Below are 16,431 nucleotides of genomic sequence, written 5' to 3'. Positions count from 1 at the left end.
AAAGTTTCTCCTGTCATCTCCAAATACTCTTTTTACTTTTTCTTTTTCTTTTCCAGTAAAACACGTACATTTGCCATTGTCTTCCAAAGCCCATGGCTCAGAGTCCTTCCTCTATCAGTCTCACTGTTGTATCTAGCCATCAGATTTTTACCAAGGAAAAATAATTAAAAAACCCTTCCATATACATGAGCTCTAAAACCTCATACTTAATAAGTTGCATCGCTCAGGCAGAAGACCAAAAGGTACAGATGATCTAGAAACACCTACCACAAAGACATGCAGCCACTGCTAACTGAGAAATGAAAACAGGGAGAAATATTCTTTCCAGGCTTCAAAACCACTGACATAATTCCTTTCTTAAATAAAACAAGTGGCATTATTTCTGTCAGGTAGCTTTGCTCACATCTTTCCCATCCTGCAATCTTACTGAAGAATCCATTAAGCAGTGCTGGACCAACAGCACTCAGAGCAGATTCAAGCGCTCCCTATCTGCTAAGTGCTGGTATCTCAAATTACTACAACTAGCTTTCCATTGGGCACTAAATGGGGTTAATAAAATGAACCTTCTTCACTGACGAGTGGTAGGGCTTCTCAGCATAATTTGCTGAAAAAGGTCATTCTTGTCTGTAACAAGAAAATGAAATGCTGGAATGATGGAGCAAGCTCAGATCAGTCCCACGTACAATGCAGAAACATAAACCAGAATCAAGCATAAATCTACTGGCTAAATTCAGCTTATGGTTAATCAGCTCTTCCTTTGACAGGATATGCTGCTGTGGAAATGGGATAATTTTATAATGGCATAATTTAACCAGTTTTATCTTTAAGTAAATGATTTCAGGCATATTAATATATAAAGCTTCAATATTTACATTTTTGTTACATGGACCTGAAAAATTACAAGCTATCAGGGATAACCCAGCATTTAGTGATAAGTGACATTTATAGAGTGGTTTTCATCCTCTAGAATGACTTTGTGCTCCACAAATCCCCAGGATGGTGTGTGGCAGCTGGGCAGACAGTGAGGGCAGAGCATTGCAGAGTGCCAGGGCTGGTGAGAATTGCTTCTCAAGAGCAAAGGAAACATTAAGGCCATGGTTAGAAGGGACAAGTACAACACAGAATCTGACCTGCTGCACAGAGGATGCTTTAGTAGTTCACCTGCTTAGCTATGTTAAGACTCCAGTAGTTTATGTCTGGTGTAAAGACATGTTCCACAAAGACTTCAAATCATTACCTGAATGCTGGGGGAAGTGGAAAAAGCCACTTACCCTTGGAAGTCTGTTACAGTCCTTCATCATCTCAGTCACTGGAGAATACTTTGGGAGCCTGCAAGTCTGGAAGCTAAATAGAGTGGCTTGTGGTCCAAATTCACAGAAATGGATGTGCCCCACTGGTAAAATTACCAATCTCCCCCTCGTTTTCTCCTGTGAGTTCAGCTGTGGATGCATTTTCTGCATGTTCTAATGCTGCCATACAGGAACTTTACCCTTAAAAACAAGATCCTGGTGGCTCAGCAGAAGCTAACAACCTTGTTTTAGTTCTCCTCCAGAAAATATAACGGACAGAACATGAAAATCAGAATCTCTCTCACTTTAAAGAACTCGTGTAATAGATACAAATAGCAAACAGTGCATGCTGGATTGTGTCTGTCAGAAGGTGACATCCCCCCCCTATCAATTTTGCATTGGTTCTCTCTGTTCCTTGGAGATGGCTAATTTGAGTGAGGAAAATGGGAAACAGAAACTCTAAGGACACAGTCAAGCCATTTAGATGTCATTTCCCTTGTTCTTTGTATTTTGTCAGTACCCATACACAAGTGATAATCTGCACAGACTCACTCATCTATCACTCTGACCATGTAGAGAGCCTTCAGCCTCATGCTGCAGCAGATGTTCCTCCAGCCCTTCTAGGAGGAGGCACAGCTTTGCAGAACATCACATTGATATGCAGTGAGGGGAAATGATTAACACAGGCGATGATAATTTAGAACAGATTAAATTCCCTTTGTTATATATTCCTGGGCTAGAAAAAGGATTGAAAGCTGCTGGACCCCCCTGTCAGTGGAAAGTTTCCCGGTACAGAAAGCAAGGCTCAGCCTGTGTTCCCAGTTGGCCATACTTAAGAGTATTGGCTGGCTGGAAGAGACAAGTCCAGATTAAACCCACTGTATTTGGGCAAGCTCAGCCTAGTGGACTGCTCCCTATGGGACTGCTTCACAGAGGCTGAATTACAGCAGTCTCACTGGCTAAAGTAATTCCCATTACCAATATGACGTCTTGTTTATTCCTGGCCAATATGTGAAATGCAACAAAGAGGTTTTGAAAAGCTACTGCACTGACCTAGAGATAAATGTGCCCGGAATAGTTGCTACATATGGTGAAAACCAATCCCTGCTTAGCTTTTGGAGGAGCAAAGGTGCTGTTAATATTCTTTTTACACAAGATTTCAATTTCTGCTCTATCAGAAACGTCTAGTTGCACCAAAACCAGAGTATTGGAAAAGAAATCAACTGTCTCTGCTAATAAGAAGAACTTTTCCTCTTCCCCACAAAAATCCTGCCATTTCATTCATAAATAAAATAAGCCACTAACTCAGTTGTTGGCAGGCTCTCCCTTTTATCTTTCACTCACTTGAGAAAGACTAGCAACATCATGTTTTTGGAAAGCCAAGTGTAGCAATCATAGAATCGGATTTCATGTATTTTTAAAAACTCTTGCAGCAGCAGAGCTACAATCCCTTTAAAAAGAAATAGAAACACAGAGAAATTCGGAAGAAGCAACTTGGATTCCTGACTTTCTTCATTTCTTCAACACCAGCTGAATGTGCTGGAAAGGGACTCCTTTCTGAAGGGGATCTCAAAAAGTCAGCAACATTACACTACAAGCACTGCAGAGCCAAAATACTTATTACCTCAAATAAGCCTGGACGACATTTGAGATGTCTCGACATTTATTGGCCTGCCAGCAGAGTGTGGGATCAACCAGCTCCTTTTCTCTCTTTTTTTCCCCACTTCCTGCTTCCTCAAAGTCCATGCTCATAAAATATTTAGGAGAAGCTCTTCGCAGGATGATATTGCCTATACTATAGCTCCAGTGCAGGTTTACTGTGCTACTGAGACAGATATTCTGCCAACAGAGAAATCAAAAGAGCTGATGAGGTTGAATTACGGCACCAGGTGCTCTGTGTCAGACTGACAGTCTGGGCTCCATCCCAGCCTGGGACACCAGCATGAGCAGCAGTGGACAAAATGAGCTCAGACACAGAACTGATCTGGTCCCTTTCGCATGGGTATAAGGAGAAATGTTACTTTTCAGAATGGAAAATAGCGGTATGAAAGTTCTGTCTGATTCTAAGCCCCAGCTGGCGACAGCTGACCCTTTTTTACCTCTTGTTACCTTCTCCCCAGTGGAAAAAAGAAAGAGCAATGAAATCTGGAATTCAGACTGCTAAATTAAGCTATCAGTTGGGCAGCATCTCCTCGGAGCACCACCCATTTCTGTAGCAGCCTGCTGCAAGTTAAATTGGCTACCATGGTCCCCTCCTACCCTCTGAACTTTATTACAGCCTGTCCATCTCATGTGTTCATCATAGCCTCCTCTATTAATCCACACATTTTGTGCTCCCACCACTAAGTGATCTTTTTGTCCCAGTTTCATTAAATGAGTTAGAGATTTCCTACGTTTCCCTGACGTTTTCCTGTATTAGGGCAAGCATCTGCTTTTAACCTTTCCATCTATGCCTGGCTGTTTGAATGCACCTTTGAATCTCTGGTGCACTCTAAATCCCTATCATTTTCTCTATTGGTTCAAGGGATAGACGTTCCTTTGTTCCACCTTTGGCATTTCTCACCCTTAGGTATCCAGGAGTTTAATTCAGGCTGTTGCTAAACTGTCCTCCTTTAATAATTTTTATGAAGTGCAGTCCAATTATCTTTATCTTCCTTGGGGATCCATTCAATTAAGTGCAGTTGTAATGAGTGAATGGACACAGAGCCTTGTAACCATATTTACATCCAGATTAATGGGAACCAGGTAAGATAACTTTAAAGCCATCAATATTTTAATACCTTAGCTTTTCATTTTGCTATCTTCAGTGTCAGACACATTTAGAGAGACCAAGCACAATCTGAGAGGCTGTGTTTTTAATTTCCTCCTTGGTTTGTGAAAACGAGAGTTTAGAAACAGCAAACTACAGGAATCTGTCTTACAATAGGTTTCTTGGAGGTTAACTAAAACAATTCTCATGACACACAACAAGCTGAAACACTTTGTCCTGTTTCTTGGATAGTTCAGCAATGGAAGGTAATGTAAGAAACCAGTAAAGAACCACTATTAAGTGAAGATGCTGAGAATATTGGGAAGTTTTATTTAATGAGCATGCAACGGAAATGCTGAGCTAGAAAATACCAGTTCTGAAGTGACTTTTCTCCCCTCTGAAATACAAATGCTGGATCTGGAACATGGACCTGTCTCTCAGATACAGAATAGCTTTGACAGTTATTTTCACACCTGCTGTGAGGCACCTTTGCATTGCAGGGACAAGGTAGAAGGGTCCAGTGGAGACTGAAAGCCTGGTTCTGTTTCAACACAGCTTAACATAATAGTGTTATAGGCACTGATAAACGTGTCAATAAGCATTTGGAGAAATAACTGGTATCCAGGGAATTTATCTTGGTTGTAGTAGTTTCAGCTGAATAGGTCAGATTTGTTAACATTTTAATTTACACAAATCTGCATTCCAAATACTGCTCTTCGAATCCTTTTCCTAACAAGGAAATGTCAGCAGCAAGACCAAATTTACTCCTCTAATAGCTTTCGCAAGATTTCAGGAAAAACAAACAAAAACAAAAACTCAGTCTGTGGTACAGCTATGGGACTGCTTAAACACATTTTTCAATTCAGACCTAATACAATTTTATGTTAATAAGCTGGAAACTTTTGCCAATTCCAGAACTAATCCTGAAACGCAGTAGAAAGCGCTGGGAATAAGCATGTCCCATAGCTTCAGGGCAGCCCCAGGATTGTGCCCAGAGCTGGTTGTTCTGCCTCAATCCAAGTGTCCCTTGCCCAACCTGGTACTCAGCTTGGGACACTCAACACTGTTATTTCCATACACAATGTGCCAGATTGCCTTGACTTCCCAGATCTAGTGCAACAGGGGAACTAACATAAAACATTCAGTTTCCCTGCAAGTTTTTCAAATACTTCAGATGCAATGAGATAAATGTGAAAAGAGACAACTGTTCTGCCTTATCCTTTCCCCCTAATTATCACCTGCCTCTTTTCTCAGCTGATTTGCTGTGATTAAAACCTCCCTCCCACCAAGACATCCCAATCTATGCCTTTGAAATTAATACAGACCAATGACCTTTCGTTACCCGTAAAGCCCTACATTAAAACGCTGGCCTCTACTGATGTCAAGGGGGCCAATAACAGTTCTGTCATTTCCATAAAATCAGCATTTTCCTGCCAGAATTCAGATTTCTCCTCTGAGTACCTTGCCACCCTTCCCCCAAGGGCTGCCAGCAATCTCTACAGCACTTGTTTCTTCTCTTCGACTGCAAGCACGCTGCAGGCTCCAGCACTGCTCAGGATGATCTACCTACTTAAGATTCAGCTAACTTTCTGGTTCTCTCAATAAAAAGAGCATGAAAAGGTCAAATCTGCCCTGGGTTGTGCTTGCAATGTTTGCCATGTCATGTGGGAAAGAACAGGCTCTGGTGCTCCTGCTGCTCTCCCAGCTCTGCTTCTTGTCTTCACATCTGGATAGCTCTGCACACCCGACCTTCTCCTTGGAAAGCTCTTTCATGCAGTGTCTACCCCTGGGTCAGCTCACCCTGAAACGGTGCCTTAGGCAAGCCCCAAATCTGTGCCATTCCCACTCAGCAGCCCCTGTCCCCGTGCTGGTCCCACTGGCTGCCCTAGGGCACCCCGCTTGCTGCTGAGCTGCTGCTGATGCTTTTATCTGCTCTCAGCAGCAGCTCTGCAGCTGCATTTGGGATTCCTCCCAAAGCCATGGTGTAGCTCTGAAGCAAAAAAATTAGCCCCAGACGTGACTGCAATGGGCACAAACCCCAGCAGAGTAATTCCCATTGGCCAGCACTCAGCAGAGTGCTCTGCAGTGGGGCCAAGAATCTGCCTCTGGAGCTGATGTGCAAGGGAAAAAAGTCTCTGAGGTGCTGGAGGCTTTCACCCCTCTGAGTTTGGTTTCCCAGCCAGAAAACCCATGCACCAGCTCACATGCGGGGCCGCCGGCTCACTCTGTTCCTTCCATTGGTCACAAGGGAGAACAAGAGAGAAAGAAGAACAAAACCAGTTTCTAGTGCCTTCCCTCATAAATACAGCTCTCTGGGCTCCCTCAAAGAGGATTTCACTGGACTTGCTGACTCTGGGGACCGCCTGAACTTAAACATCTGAGCCTAGGACTGTATAAGTCCTTACTTTCATGTTTGCTGCACTGCCACGCTATCTGCAGCTGCTTGCTCAATGAACAAATGATCCCATCATTTAGTTGATCAAGACTCCTCAGTGCATTGCACAGGTGACACTCCAAAAAACTGCACAGCCCAATGGGGAAAAGCCCCAGAACTTAAGTTCTCCCTCACCCCTCACCCCCATTGACCGCTGCCCCCTTCTTTCCCAGTTGCTCCACCCCACCACTGATGCTACATCGATTTTTGTTCATTGTGTGAGGTATAAATGCTTTGTCTTTGAGCTCTACTCACAACTAGGGAAGGCAGAGACCTGAGAATCATACCATATAGCTTACACAGGCATAGTATGCTTTTGTCAGTAGAAATGAAATTTCTTCTGTATTTAGAAAAGCTGTAAAATGCCAAGAAGGAGAGGCATTAAAGGCTGTGCCTCATATAAATCCAAAATCACTGGAAGACATTTTCCTAGCTTGGAAACAACACATCATGAAACATGCAAAGTGTGTTAAGTATAGGCTGTGTAACTGCTTCCAAAGATAACATGCAAAGAACTAAGCAAGACAGGTCCAGAAAGGGCTATAGAAGTCTGGCACTATATTTGTCCCTCAACAGAAGGGGGACAAATGCCAATTTATTCATTCCTCTGCTCCTTCTGGAGTACTTTCTACATCTTTGACTTGCACAAATTTATGCAAGGAAAATATCAGCTTCATGAGTTTGAAGATTCTCCCAGGCTTTCATCGACTGATACGGATTAAGACGAAAATATCACATCAAAGCCATGATGCCCCTCGCTTGCTGCTGAAGCTCAGACCGCAATCTCCATGCTGCAGCCCAAACTTTTAGAAGCTCAGTATTCAAGACAGGGTTTGGGCTTGGCAAGCCAGCAGCCCTCAACAATGGGGATGCTGGTATGTGGCTTCTAAACTCACCTCTCTGTCAAGCCCAGCAGCCACAGTGACGATGTCTCCCGTCTCGCTGTTTATAGTGAACATGTTCTGCGATGGGCTCTGTGGGGTCTGCGTCACGATCCTGTACCTCACCATCCCGTTGGCTGTGGTACTGTCGTCTGCATCATTTGCTGTCACTGTCATCACGTAGGTACCTTGGAACAAAAGAAGATGAACTATCAGGACCACCTCATTGCAGAGCAGATTGCAGTCCTATTGACTCGGGGTCATGAATTTTACTCAGAACTGCTCTGGAGCAGACATCCCATTTCAATCCAGACAGCTAGGCAAGAAGAGGATTATGAAAACAGCAACACTGCTGAGACTAGATGATCTGTAAGCATACTGATTACACATGACTGCTATACAGTGAGAAGTCATATGAGGATATCTATGATTAACTTCTAATTCTTTCAGTGATTGTAAGTTTTAGGGCAGCATTTTTTGTCCTGCAATTTTATGTAGACTCTCACAGGATGTTTTTTTCCCATCCAGTCACTGCATTCACACATACTCAAAAGTAGAGTTTAATAGTGGCGAGTCCATCAGACTTCTCAGCAGTTTCAGAAGGCCCCCATCAATGTGCTCATGCTCAATGCAGGAAGCAACTGCCTGTTGCTCCAGTTCTTGGAGAAATGTCTACCTTTCTGGCCTCTTCTAGAGAAAAAAACAGATTTCTGCCAAGCAAATGGAACAGCTGCTGCCCAGCAGGACAGAAAATCAATGATTTGGTATGTGTGGCCAGCAATGTATTGAATTGTTGGTTTGTTTCTTGCTAATCATCAGTGTCTTCATTTGCCTTGCAAAAAACAATCCCCACTTTCTAGATACTGTTGTGAGTGCACTGATGCACTGACAGGCTCATTATCACTGGAGTTTGGCAGCAGGGTGTTCTGCTAAAGTGGGAAATTATCATTATGAGGGTAAAAGATGTTACTTGATTGGATGGACTCCTGCAGCTGCATGGTCCTATGACCCCCCAGAGCTCATAGGACCCAGCTTTATGCTTGTTATATTGGTAGGAGGGGATGACTAAAAGGGCAGGCACATACTGCTTACAAAAAGCAATCTGCAACAGTGGATGAATCTAATGATATGAGACCTGAAAGGCAGAGAGAGATATAACCTCGTTTATTGACCATCAAAACCCAACAGCATCAATAGAAAGATGGAAGGTACTGCCTGAACACTGCTTGTTCAGGAACTCCAAGCAGGATGAACCAACTCATGAGCCTGCTGTGCTGGAGGAGATGTAAAGTGCTCCTGCCAAGAACCAGAGGTTATTCAAGATGGAATGATGTGTTGTTTCACAAAAAGAGCTGAGTTTGTTCTGCCTATTTGGTTAGATGTGAGCCACTGACAAACTTGAGGACTTGTAGCTGCATGAGCACTGCATTGCATCTCATCTAATAAGCCCAGATGCCCACCTTCACCTAAAAGCTACCAAGCTCCCAGTTCTGAGAAAGTAGAGAGCTGGAGAGCTGCATTTCTTTGCAAAGGAGTTCAGAAACATACCCCACACTCTAAGTGAGCAGATCTACCAACTCAAGTTTTGTACCACAGCCAAGTGTCCTTAAGCCACTCAGCACATAGGCAATCCCCCCAGTATCACCCCCTACATTTCCCAGTATTAGCAGGAAGTGGTCTCATAAGTTTGTATTTCTGCACTGAGGAAAGTGCTTTGCTGATCTCTTTCCATCTGGCTCAATCAGGCTCTTTTTGTTCTCTGTGGTGATACATATCCCTCTGAGTTTTCTTAGCTCAATAAGAATTATAGATTAAAAAATAAATGAATGTGTAAAGCAAATTCTAATGATGAACACATTCCTATCTTTCTGCAGTAATCTTGGTTCACATTTGTGAAATGAAAACAAACTATTCAACAACTTTAACATTTTTCTGATCAATAAACTTCAGGAGAGGGAAGGCAACACAGAATTGAAACAAGGCTGTGCAAGCAATGAATCTTCTCCTTTCTCTCAAAGCGCTCTTTTGCAGAAGCAGTTATGATGAGACAAGTGATACAAAAAAAGAAGCCAGCCCTTAGACAAGTACAGGGAAAATTTAAAGAGGAAATGTGCTGAATGAGATGTTTGGTTTGGAATTTATGTTATCTTAATACATTCTGTACTGAAAATATCTCTGAACAGAATGTCAGAACCTAGGGCTAATGAAAACAGAAGTGGAAGAGGAAAACAGAATCTATTTTAGGACATGTGTGGTCTTCAGATGTATTCCAAAAAAACAGGTGGGATTCACATCATTGACTTCTAGTGCAAGACACAACTCAGAAAGGAAAGTTATTGGGGGTTCTGATGAGAGCACCCCACAGTTCTAGCCCCTCCTCACCTGTGATCTCAGACTGCACTGCGGTTTCTAAAATAAGCCAGGACCCGTGGGAGATGGTGGCTTCCCAACTGGAACAAGAACCCAACCACTGGATGCTAGGGTGGACATGGGGTGAGTTGATAGCAGCTATACTGTGGATAAGAGTATATAGTAGGTTTCTTTTCCTGACCTTTTGCTTCTTTCCTGCAGTGCAGCATTGGACTGAGCACATCTGCTCTAGAAAAGAGGACTACTTCAACAGCGTTTGACCTACATCCCCATAAAGGGAGATGGAACTGGACTAATGCCTCTGAAGTCATGAACTGAGCACCAGGGAGCTGTATTTCAAGAGGCAATCTGCTCCCTATCTCATATCTTTAATTTTGATTATGAAACCCAACCACAGAGAAAATAAAGAGAGGAACCTGGCATTAATTACTAACTTGTAACTTAATAAAGCATTCTCTGCAGAGGGCCCTGCGTGGCTGCAGCATTGCAGCACATGATGGAATTGCAGCAGCTGCTTCCTTCCCTGGCTCTCCGCTGCTCCCTGGGGCTGCTCGTCTGACCACAGTCTGCTGTAAACCAGCTGCAAATTACTTCCTCCTCTCTGCAGTCTGGACAGTGGTTGATATGTCTGCTCCTGTTCCTATGCACACACATTCCCTGCCTCGCAGTGCTGACCCAAGAATAAGAGTGTGATGGCATCTCCTGTTGCCTGTGCTGAGGGTATCACTCCTGAGGACCACTCCCAGGGGACCAGCTGGTGCAACCTACATCACCGTTTACATTCCGTTCAGTTTTCTGTATATTTAGTCTGTCTTTAAGCAAGATCTATGCTGTAGATACCTGTGAGCTGCAGTGAATGACATAAGCATATATCTGTGCACAAGAGTATTCAATAGAGCAATGCAGATATATACTGCTACTGTGTCTAACATCTTCTGGGTGCTGTATAAAGTATTCCACAATCCTAAGATGGTTGGTGATGATTTACCTGCCATAAAAGCAAATAATGTCATATTTCTATGTCCTATGCATGAGGATATATCTTCATGTGCTTTATATTAGAAGAAAGGAAATACATCCCCATATCCAGCCCCCAATACTACACAAAGTAGGCAAATGTACAATGGCAGATGGCACAGTTCTTACACGCTGGAGGATTGGGGCTGGTATTGTTAGGGCTTAAGTGAAAAAGTACAGACTGTCCACTCTGGGCTGCAGGATGTGGCTGTGTGTTTTGTGGAAATCAAAGTATTAACCACATCTTTCAATCCCTATATTCTACACAAACACAGACTGAAAACACTTACTACAGACCAGAAACACTGGGCAAATTCCTCCAAGGCACACCCAAGACCCCCACACTGCGCTCTGCTACTTTTAGGTCAGACCCTGACAGCGGTGATGGAGCTACCAGAGAGATGTATAAATGGGACAAGAGGGACTTTATGCTTTCAGTGTGTGAGGGAAGCATTGGCTTTGTTTTTCTGCTCTGAAGGGCATGCTGAAGCCCACTGATAGCATTAAATGAATGCACGAAGTGCTGAAACTCCGGAATTTGCCCCGGTCTGCACAGTGCATCACCTAACGAATGCTCAGTCCAGATGGTGATGGATGTAACTGTATTAAACTACACACCTGGCCTACCAACTCAGGTAGATAACCTGTTGAAAGAAAAATATTTTTCATCAAATAAGGCACATGGTATGTGTAATAAAATACCTAACCTAGTACATCATGTCAATATTAAATCAAATTTGTTGCATGTTGAACAGCTCTTCTGAGAAGCAGATTGAATTATCATGCACAGCTAGTGATGACAAGATTACTGTGCATTAGCTTTCATTAACTAATGTGCCAGGTTCATAAATCACCTGAGTTAAAATTAATATATGGCATGATGAAGGAGATCTATCAATAAAAGGCAGGAACCCAAGAATCTGCAACTTCACAATCAATTCCTTTTGATTTCCCAGAGACTAGGATCTCCTAGATGTTTTGTCAAACAAAGTATTTTTGTTTCAATCTCACAATGGACAAGACACATGAGAGGGATGCTTGAAAGCACCCCCTATGGAAAATATTCCCATTAGATTAATTAAAGTTTCTACAGGATAGGCTAAATAGTATCTTGCAGAACCTGGAAAGAAGGAAGCAAAGTGAGATAACTTTTACTTGTATATACAGTTTTGTTTATCAGTTTTAAAATGAATTGCATCTGCTTGTAAAAGACTGTAAAAAGATTATGTTAGGCTCACTGTATCTCATCTGATCTCTACATGTTAAGCAAAAAAAAGCAGCGAAACAAGAGAGATAGCTGCCCTCTGTATGTTTAGGCAGATAAGCACATAGTTGTAAATAAATGTCCCCCCCTAATCACTCTGGAATCTAAGAATCAGCTCAATTCTTTCTGGCCCAGGCAGGCCCAGAACATGCCAAGGACTGCTAATTCACATCACATTGTCTGCAATCTCTGCTCTCCCATCTATGCAACTTCATTTCTCTGTAAAGACTCAGCTTCCACAGATTTAAGGTGTACAAACAATAACTTAGCACAGCTGTGGTGCTCCCAAAGTCTTTGTAACAATCGCTTTATAATTACCATTTTTCTATGCTGGTTTGATATCCATCAGTTAGATTTAATGCATGTTAAAAGAAAGAGCTAATGGGCACTTATCTGGAATACAAAATAAAAAAAAGATAAAAACCCCTTTCACTTTGCCCTTTACAACACATCACAAAAAAAATACTCAATCCTCTCTGTCTGCTCCTGTAATATAAACACAAAAAGATAAAAATTCATCCAGGTTTTACTGATAAGGCTGATTCTCCCTTCAGCTCTATCTTACAGTTTATGTTTTTTAATGGCTGGTAAATGGTTGTGGAATCATTAAAGGTTGGTTAACCTTCTCAGTCTAATTTTGACCTACAAGATACTTAATTTAATCATTCCCCCATAGAAAAGGATTGAATCATTATGTGCAGACATGTGGTGATGGCCATATTACATTAGATCTTCATTAACCCACGTTAATAATGGCTTTGTACTAATGGAAACCTCCCTATCCTCCTAATTCTTTTCCCCCAAATTGGAAACCTCACTTAATGAATACTCTGCATCTGATGCTAGACAGGGAGAAGACAATAAACAATGGAAAGATTAAATACTGAAAAGCAGTGTAAAATTTACAACATGTCCTTAAAATAAAATTTTCTGTTCAGAAGAGGTTCCTGGCAGTAGTTTTGCTCCCCACAGAGGATGGGAGTCTCATGCCCCTACTCAAACAGGAACACCTCATCCTGCAGTGTGATTTCATTCCTTGCAACAAGGTCTAGGGAACAGAAAGACAGTGCACTAGGAAAGAAAATATGTCAAAAGCAAGTTGCAAAGAGATATATGATGGGATCCTGAACAACTCTTCAGAGTACAACTATACACATAATTACTTGTATACAGCTTCCCTATGTAAAATATGCTCTTTCTTACCACAAACACACTAAAGTGTATGGACTACTTGTGTTTTTAATTGATCAATAAAACTAACCAGATCCTTCTGCTCTGAACATGGGGGTGATGTGAGAAGAGGGGAGGGAGAGGTTTGGCCCCAGGTCCATAGGTCACAACGTTGCTGAGCCATGCCAAATTAGCTTTAGTTGCCTTACCTGACCACTGGCAGCCTAAGCAGCACAGCACAGAGCTCCTCATGAGTGAATTCACCTTACCAGCAAGTAAAAATTTGAGAATGATATTTGGAGAATTTCTGTGGCATTAGAGACTAAACCATCTCAGGCAACAAACTTTGTATCCTCAGGCTGAAAAAACAAACTGTATTCAGTAGGTGATTTGAAGCACTTCCATGTACATCCTGGCTGTAAGGGTTTCAAATGAAAAATGAGGAGCTGACTCACCAAAGGAGTTGAGTGCAGTTATATAGGGACACAGGAACATGTGCAAGGCATCAAGATGACAGAAGTACCTGAAACTACGGCAGATGTAATAAATTGCCAATATACTTCAATTAAACTGCATCTAGAGAGAAAACTGAACAGAAACAGTATTTTCCACCTAAAATGATATTCCTTCAGTCATAACTGATAGCTACTGTCATTCTCTTTCACCATTATTTTTGTAATCATTGGCAAATTCTGACCTTTCAAGCAGCTAACCTAATTCATAAAGGATGCCACTTCCCAATTAGCGGAGACAGCAGATTCTCAGCATCAAACAAGGCAAGAGCCAACCTAATGAGAATAAAAAGAGCAAGCAGGTCTGGAGAGATGACTGAGTGAGTCAGAGGCTGCTGTCACCCAGCACTGAAATAATACCTTCTTATTGTTAAAAATTAAATAAATACCTCCAGAGAGAAATGAATAGATGCTCTGACTGCACCACACACCTGGGGCTGGCCAGATTTGAAGGTGACTCCTGTCCAGCAGCCTGCATCCTACAGACCCTGCGTCACGCAGAGAAATAACAGAAGTCAAACTTCTAGATGGGTAAAAGCACATCCAGCCTCTGAGCAAATAGTTTTGACTCCATGTATCAATGAGCTTCAGCTTGGCTGAGTTCCTGCAGATGAATCCTCTTGATTCCTACAGGCTGATTCAAAACATGGAGAAAGTGTGACTTAGGCCAAGGGACCCTGAACACCTTCACAGAGTTCTGCTTCAAACTATGTCCAGGCTTCGTGCTTAATTGAAAGCATATGCAACTACTGAAATCATCCAGACCTGGCTGCACAAAACTTAAGACTTAACACATCTTCTACAAGGCTTGAATCCAGTCCTTGAAGTTTGTGAATATAATATGAAATAATGCAATATAATACAAATACTGTAATATAGATAATACTCTGTTATTTGTCACTGCTGGTGACAAGGAGGCAGAGTGCACTATTGCAGCGCTGTAACTCCCCTCTAGAGTGGTCTCAGAATATGATTTCCACATTTTATTTTTGTGTCAACTTGGCCTTTTTTTCTAGATGGAAAAAACATCAGTCTGGGGATTTGCATTTATTTCTCACCTACAGTCCTATAATTCACTTCCTTGCTCTTGGGACTGGATGTTTCAGAAAAGGAAATTAAGAGGACAGATTTCATAACCACTCACCTCGAAACAAAATGGAAAGCACTACCAGATGTGTCTGCAGAAAAACAATTTCTTATCTTAAAATTGTGCTCGGCTGAGCAAAAGAACTTGAAAAGAATATTGTGTATCCTAAGTCTGTGTGCAATGTGTGAGAGAATAGAGTTGGGTTGGACAAAGTCATTTTTAACAGCATATAAAGCACAAGCATAAGAGCAGCAGAAGATGGCATGGCGTCGATGCATAGCTTTAGGCATATGATGAACCCAGAAGTAAATGCACCCAGCCTGTGGAGAGCTCTGTGATGACTGGAACAGTCTGTTGAGACCTAGTCTGGCTCCTGAAGATTTGACCTTTACGTGATCTCTCTGAGATACAGGACATTGGCACGATTTCTCGCTTCCAGTGCTACCAGCAGGAACATGCACCAGGCACACAGCCAGGCCACCCTGGGCCATGTCACCATCAGTAGCAGTCAGGTCCAGGAATCTGCTCAGGTGCTTCGCTGAATTAGGATCTTCCTAAATAAAGAATACTAAAACTAATACACCTCCAGGCTGGTAAAAGAATATTGAAGGTTGTAATCACGAGCAGCACTACAGAGTTTTTGGGATGAGTTGTAATGGAAGAAAGGAGTTTTCACTCAGTGTCCTAGGAATTTTTAAAAATGAAGTGTCTTCTCTTCAGATCTCAGGCGCTGCTGCTTTCTTTTCTTCCCTGGCCACCCAGCAACACTGCTCCTTCACTGACAGAACAACCTGCAGGACACCAGCCATCTCTTTATGAATGGTACTGTCAGGTTGGAGAAGAACAACAAGCCAGAATCCAAACTCTCCCAATGAATATATATACAAATGCAACTATATGCCTTAAAAGATTAATTTCAGAAGCCTTAAATTGCAGTTTAATTTGAAAACTAATTCAGCCTCATAATTGGCTTTCTGTTCAAATCACTGAGGCTAAAGATTTAAATTCTTAATATTCAGATGACTTTCAAGTTTCTGGCCCCATCTGTGCATTAGTCCATGGTGTTAATCTCTGAGGGAATCTCTGCTGGCATAGAAATAAAATAAACAAACTGGGACACTAGTAGAATAATCAGCTTTTAAAATTCTTGGGTTTTTTTTGTTATATACTGCTTATTTTTATGAGATTTCTTTAATTCAATTTGCCACATATAGATTTGGCTCCCAGCTATTTAATTTTTCATGTGGCACACTATCAACAATTATTGTATCAGAGTTCCATGAAATCAGGAGGAGATGGGAAAAGTTTAAATTACAACATTTCTCATCTAAGAAACACTAATATTCCTTTATTTTGGAGGACTATCCATATCTGACACTCTTTCACACCACTCCTAAGGACGGTGGGAGGACTAAACTATCCTGTATGGCACCATGAGAAAGGAGCTAGACGGAACTCTAGGTTAAAAGAAACCACTTGGCCTTTTGTTGTTGATTCAAAAGGGACAGAGAGTTAGTGAAGTGGAAAGGATGAATGGGAATAGAAAAGGCCAATGTGACAGGAACAAATTGTTTTGGAGAGATGTGTTAATTTTTGACAATCTTTCTGTTAAAACAAAATAGATACAACCCAGAGCAAAGCACTAGACTTACTGAAGA

General features: G+C 41.9%; 1 protein-coding gene across 1 annotated transcript in view; it reads right to left on the bottom strand.

Annotated features, from left to right (window-relative positions):
• Window positions 1-16,431, bottom strand: part of CDH4 (cadherin 4) — a 463,608-nt gene that overhangs the window by 73,255 nt on the left and 373,922 nt on the right. Inside the window, exon 7 of the mRNA XM_054391796.1 lies at window positions 7,369-7,541. Within this exon, the coding sequence (XP_054247771.1) occupies window positions 7,369-7,541 (173 nt within the window). The remainder of the gene's footprint in view (window positions 1-7,368; window positions 7,542-16,431) is intronic.

The sequence above is a fragment of the Indicator indicator genome, chromosome 24 (genome assembly GCF_027791375.1).
Source record: "Indicator indicator isolate 239-I01 chromosome 24, UM_Iind_1.1, whole genome shotgun sequence".
Taxonomy (NCBI): domain Eukaryota; kingdom Metazoa; phylum Chordata; class Aves; order Piciformes; family Indicatoridae; genus Indicator; species Indicator indicator.
The sequence above is the reverse complement of the archived record's forward strand: the minus strand, read 5'-3'. Positions and strand labels throughout refer to the sequence as shown.